Source organism: Hemitrygon akajei, chromosome 14 (genome assembly GCF_048418815.1).
Source record: "Hemitrygon akajei chromosome 14, sHemAka1.3, whole genome shotgun sequence".
NCBI lineage: Eukaryota > Metazoa > Chordata > Chondrichthyes > Myliobatiformes > Dasyatidae > Hemitrygon > Hemitrygon akajei.
The window spans coordinates 34,010,948-34,016,947 of NC_133137.1; the positions used below are offsets into that span (position 1 = coordinate 34,010,948).

Consider the following 6,000-nt stretch of genomic DNA (forward strand, 5'->3'; position numbering starts at 1 on the left):
CAGTGGAAAGTGTGTATGGAACTGGAGGAATTAGCAGAGGTACTTAATGAGTACTTTGCTTCAGTATCAGGCCCCTTTTCATTGACTACAGCTCTGACTTTAATACCATCATTCCAAATAAACTGATTCCTAAGCTCTGGAACCTGGGTCTTAGCACTCAGATCTGCAGCTGGATCTTCAACTTCCTCACAGACAGGACCCAGGCTGTAAAAATAGGGGACAAGCTCTCCTCTACAATCACTCTGAGCACCGTACCCCACAAGGCTGTGTACTCAGCGCCCTGCTGTACTCACTGTACACCCATGATTGTGTAGCCAAGTTTCCATCGAACTCAATATATAAGTTTGCTGATGACACCACAATTGTAGGCCGTATCTTCGGTAATGATGAGTCTGAGTACAGAGAGGAAATTAAGAACCTGGTGGCATGGTGCGAAGACAATAACCTATCCCTGAATGTCAGCAAGATGAAGGAATTGGTCGTTGACTTCAGAAGGAGTAGCGGACTGCGCGACCCCATCTACATCAGTGGTGTGCAGGTGGAACAGGTCAAAGACTTTAAGTTCCTCGGGGTGAACATCACAAATGACCTGACTTGGTCTAACCAAGCAGAGTCCACTGCCAAGAAGGCCCACCAGCGCCTTTACTTCCTGAGAAAGCTGAAGAAATTTGGCCTGTCCCCCAAAACCCTCACTAATTTTTATAGATGCACCGTAGAAAGCATTCTACTAGTGTGCATCACAACCTGGTATGGAAGTTGTCCTGTCCAAAACCGGAAGAAGCTACAGAAGATCGTGAACATAGCCCAGCACATCACACAAACCAATCTTCCATCCTTGGACTCACTTTACACCACACGCTGTTGGAGCAGTGCTGCCAGGATAATCAAGGACATGACCCACCCAGACAACACACTTTTTGTCCCTCTTCCCTCCGGGAGAAGGTTCAGGAGCTTGAAGATTCGTACGGCCAGATTTGGGAACAGCTTCTTTCCAACTGTGATAAGACTGCTGAACAGATCCTGACCTGGATCTGGGCTGTACCTTCCAAATATCTGGACCTAACTTGCACTACCTTACTTTCCCTTTTCAATTTTCCAATTATGATTTATAATTTAAATTCTTATTATATTTACTTCGATTTGTACTTCAGGGAGTGCGAAGCGCAGAATCAAATATCGCTGTGATGATTGTACACTCTAGTATCAATTGTCTGGTGACAATAAAAGTATCCACTACAGAAAAGGACCTTGGCGATTGTAGGGATGATTTACAGCAGAATGAAAAGCTTGAGCAAATAGACATTAAGAAAGAGGATGCACTGAAGCTTTTGGAAAGCATCAAGTTGGATAAGTCTCTGGGGCAAGATGAGATGAGATGCATGGAAGGTGAGGGAGGAGATTGCTGAGCCTCTGGCAATGATCTTTGCATCATCAGTGGGGATGGGAGAGGTTCTGGAGGATTGGAGGATTGCAGATGTTGTTCCCTTATTCAAGAAAGGGAGTAGAGATAGCCCAGGAAATTATAGACCAGTGAGCCTTACCTCAGTGGTTGGTAAGTTGATGGAGAAGATCCTGAGAGGCAGGATTTATGAATATTTGGAGAGGCATAATATGATTAGGAATAGTCAGCATGGCTTTGTCAAAGGCAGGTCGTGCCTTATGAGCCTGATTTAATTTTTTGAGGATGTGACTAAACACATTGATGAAGATAGAGCACTAGATGTAGTGTATATGGATTTCAGCAAGGCATTCGATAAGGCACCCCATGCAAGGCTTATTGAGAAAAGTAAGGAGGCATGGGATACAAGAGGATATTGCTTTGTGGATCCAGAACTGGCTTGCCCACAGAAGGCAAGCAGTGGTTGTAGATGGGTCATATTCTGCATGGAGGTCGGTGACCAGTGGCTTGCCTCAGGGATCTGTTCTGGGACCGCTTCTCTTTGTGATTCTTATAAATGACCTGGATGAGGAAGTGGAGGGATGGGTTAGTAAATTTGCTGATGACACAAAGGTTGGGGGTGTTGTGGATAGTGTGGAGGGCTGTTAGAGCTTACAGTGGGACATTGATAGGATGCAAAACTGGGCTGAAATGTGGCAGATGGAGTTCAACCCAGATAAGTGTGAGGTGGTTCATTTTGGTAGGTCAAATATGATGGCAGAATATAGTATTAATGGTAAGACTCTTGGCAGTGTGGAGGATCAGAGGGGTCTTGGGGTCCAAGACCATATGACATTCAAAGCTGCTGTGCAGGTTGACTCCGTGGTTAAGAAAGCCACATATGTGCATTGGCCTTCATCAACCGTGAGAGTGAGTTTAAGAGCCAAGAGGTAATGTTACAGCTGTATAGGCCCCTGGTCAGACCCCACTTGGGGTATTGTCCTCAGTTTTGGTCACCTCACTACAGGAAGGATGTGGAAACTATAGAAAGGGTGCAGATGAGATTTACAAGGATGTTGCCTGGATTGGGGAGCATGCCTTACGAGAATAGGTTGAGTGAACTTGGCTTTTTTCTCCTTGGAGCAACAGAGGATGGGAGGTGACCTGATAGAGGTGTATAAGATGATGAGAGGCATTGATTGTGTGGATAGTCAGAGGCTTTTTCCCAGGGCTAAAATGGCAATCACAACAGGGCACAGTTTTAAGGTGCTTGGAAGTAGGTACAGAGGAGATGTCAGGGTTAAGGTTTTTACGCAGAGAGTGGTCAGTGCGTGGAATGGGCTGCTGGCAATGGTGGTGAGGTGGATACGATAGGGTCTTTTAAGAGACTCCGGGATAGGTACAAGGAGCTTAGAAAAATAGAGGGCTATGGGTAACCCTAGGTAATTTCTAAAGTAAGTACATGTTTGGCACAGCATTGTGGGCCTAAGGGCCTGCCTTGTGCTGTAGTGTTTCTATGTTTACATTCTCTGATACTAAAAGTAAATATTGAACTTTTCCTTAATCTCTTCTTGCCTTTCAAAATAAATCTAGTCTCCCAGTATGCTTTCCTGTAACTATCTCAACACGGATGCAAAGTTCACCCACCTATATTTCTCTGGATTGTTTGTTTATGCAGCTTTTTTGGAATAAACGCACATTAGCCATCTCTAGCGTTCCAATACTTCACCCACGGGTAAATAAACTCGTTGCCATGAGACCCGCCATTTCTTCCCTACGTTCTCGCTGCTTCCTTCAGGATTTATCCATCTCTATTTCAGTTCAAAACCAACAACATCCCTTTTTGATACAGTAATAGCTGGCCAGAATCTTCAAGAAGACATAACAATTTGAAATTCACCCACACGAGCACATGCTCTGTATTTGTTTTGTGACAATATATTATTACCGCATAATACGTTGTAATCATTTTATAACATTCCACCCAAGTTTTAACACGTCACATTGATTTTTAAACGAGTACAAACAATATTCCCTTACTGCTATGCCCAGGACTGCCCTCCATTACCTTGTTGAAGTAAATATCCGGGTGGGTAGTCGGAGCTGGAATCGCCGCAGCAGCGGAGTATCTCCTCACTCGCGAGATCCTGAACAAGCGACTAACTACCGATTGCAGCATTCTCCGTGTTCGTCCAAAAAGAACCTCCCAGGCGGGGGGAAAAATCTTACTCGAATTCAATTAAGTCCTAATAACAGCGCCGCTTTATATCAATCCCTGTAAACAGGACAGACCGCCCAGTCTAGTAATGGCGGCGTGTCAATCAACAGTTCAGAACCAGGAACATTTGTCTTCCACTTGTCCTGTGAAAGTGAACTGGAAATACCGGCACGGTGTAAGGAGTAAGATAGATTAATATTTAATGTGCACAAATCTTTTCTTAGAATAGTTCAGTGTAAGAGAGTTAATGAGTATCTAGATGTGTTTATTCTGAACGGCTTCTATCCTGATTTAGTTTGGCACTATTGTTTATTAACCCTTTTTATTAAAAGATTGTGATGAATTTTATGTTGAATCGGCACGGGAAAACAAAATATGTCCAGCCTTCATCGTTTACCCTGAAGTTCCTCTGTGCGGTTATATTGTTTAAGAGAAACGCGAGGAAAAAATTTGCAAACATGAGGAAATCTACAGATGCTGGAAATTCAAACAACACACACAAAATGCTGGTGGAACGCAGCAGGCCAGGCAGCATCTATAGGGAGAAGCACTGTCGACATTTCAGGCAGAGACCCTTCGTCAGGACTAACTGAAAGGAAAGATAGTAAGAGGTTTGAAAATAGGAGGAGGAGGGGGAAATGCGAAATGATAGGAGAAGACCAGAGGGGGTGGAGTGAAGCTGAGAGCCGGAAAGGTGATTGGCAAAAGGGATACAGAGCTAGAGAAGGGAAAGGATCATGGGATGGGAGGGGAGCACCAGAGGGAGATGGAGAACAGGCAGAGTGATGGGCAGAGAGAGAGAACAAAAAGGGGAAGGGGGAGAAAAACTAAATATATCAGGGATGGGGTAAGAAGGGGAGGGGGGCATTAACAGAAGTTAGAGAAGTCAATGTTCATGTCATCAGGTTGGAGGCTACCCAGACAGAATATAAGATGTTGTTCCTCCAACCTGAGTTTGGATCCATTTTGACAGTAGAGGAGGCCATGGATAGACATATCAGAATGGGAATGGGACGTGGAATTAAAATGTGTGGCCACTGGGAGATCCTGCTTTCTCTGGTGGACCGAGCGTAGGTGTTCAGCGAAACGGTCTCCCAGTCGGCGTCGGGTCTTACCAATATATAAAAGGCCACAACGGGAGCACCAGACACAGTATACCACACCAGCCAACTCACAGGTGAAGTGTCGCCTCACCTGGAAGGACTGTCTAGGGCCCTGAATGGTGGTGAGTGAGGAAGTGTAAGGGCAGGTGTAGCACTTGTTCCACTTACAAGGATAAGTGCCAGGATCCCTCTCTCCCTCTCTGCCCATCACTCAGCCTGTTCTCCATCTCCCTCCGGTGCTCCCCTCCCCCTTTCTTTCTCCCTAGGCCTCCCGTCCCATGATCCTTTCCCTTCTCTAGCTCTGTATCCCTTTTGCCAATCACCTTTCTGGCTCTCAGCTTCACCCCACCCCCTCCGGTCTTCTATCATTTTTGCATTTTCCCCTCCCCCTCCTACTTTCAAATCTCTTACTATCTTTCCTTTCAGTTAGTCCTGACGAAGGGTCTCGGCCTGAAATGTTGACAGTGCTTCTTCCTATAGATGCTGCCTGGCCTGCTGTGTTTCACCAGCATTTTGTGTGTGTTACTTGAAAAAATTTGCAAAGCTGGTTTGTACTTTGATTGGCTGACAGTCTGTAAAACTCTCCGCTGTCCGCTCCTGTGATGTTTACAGTTTGGCTGTTGCAATACAGACGAGTCATGTGGCAGCAAGATAAAGGCTGATTATATCAGTACTGTGATCAGAGGTCACGAGAGGGTTCTGGTTTGGAGAAAGGCAGTTCAGTTCGTCAACTAGCATTTCACTAATCTTCAAAGTTCATAGAGCAGCTATCTAATCATTAGTTTTTAAGCTACATTAATCTTTTGTTTTTATTCTCCCCACATTCTCATCAACCACACCTGGATTTCACCATTCCTTCATCATCATTATGTGCCTAGTCCTGTGATGTAGGCGATCAAAGTCCCGTGACTTTGTTCTTGGCAAATTTTTCTACAGAAGTGGTTTGCCTTCTTCTGGGCAGTGTCTTCACAAGACAGTGACCCCAGCCATTACTCTTCAGAGACTGTCTGCCCGGCGTCAGTGGTCACATAACCAGGACTTGTGATATGCACCAGCTGCCATTATGACCATCCACCGCCTGCTCCCATGACTTCACCGGACCCTGATCTGGAGGGGAGGAGGGGTAGTTGAGCAGGAGCTACACCTTGCCCAAGGGAGACCTGCAGGCTAGCGAAGGGAAGGAGAGCCTTACACCTCCTTTGGTAGAGACGTATCTTCACACTGCCACCCAAGGAGCAACTTATTGTGGCTAATTGCTCTGTTGTATAGTTAAGTAGTTGAATCTACCCCAACTTCAATGT

General features: G+C 45.4%; 1 protein-coding gene across 3 annotated transcripts in view; it reads right to left on the reverse strand.

Annotated features, from left to right (window-relative positions):
* Positions 1-3,737, reverse strand: part of LOC140738475 (aldehyde dehydrogenase, mitochondrial-like) — a 53,524-nt gene extending 49,787 nt beyond the window's left edge. Inside the window, exon 1 of one of the 3 annotated variants that reach the window (XR_012101381.1) lies at positions 3,447-3,737. Coding sequence is in view for 2 of the 3 variants with exons in the window: in XM_073065790.1 (XP_072921891.1) it covers positions 3,447-3,557 (111 nt within the window). In the remaining variant the exon portion in view is untranslated. The remainder of the gene's footprint in view (positions 1-3,446) is intronic. The other 2 variants (XM_073065790.1, XM_073065791.1) reach the window with 2 other exon arrangements.
* Between the last annotated feature and the right edge of the window lie 2,263 nt (positions 3,738-6,000).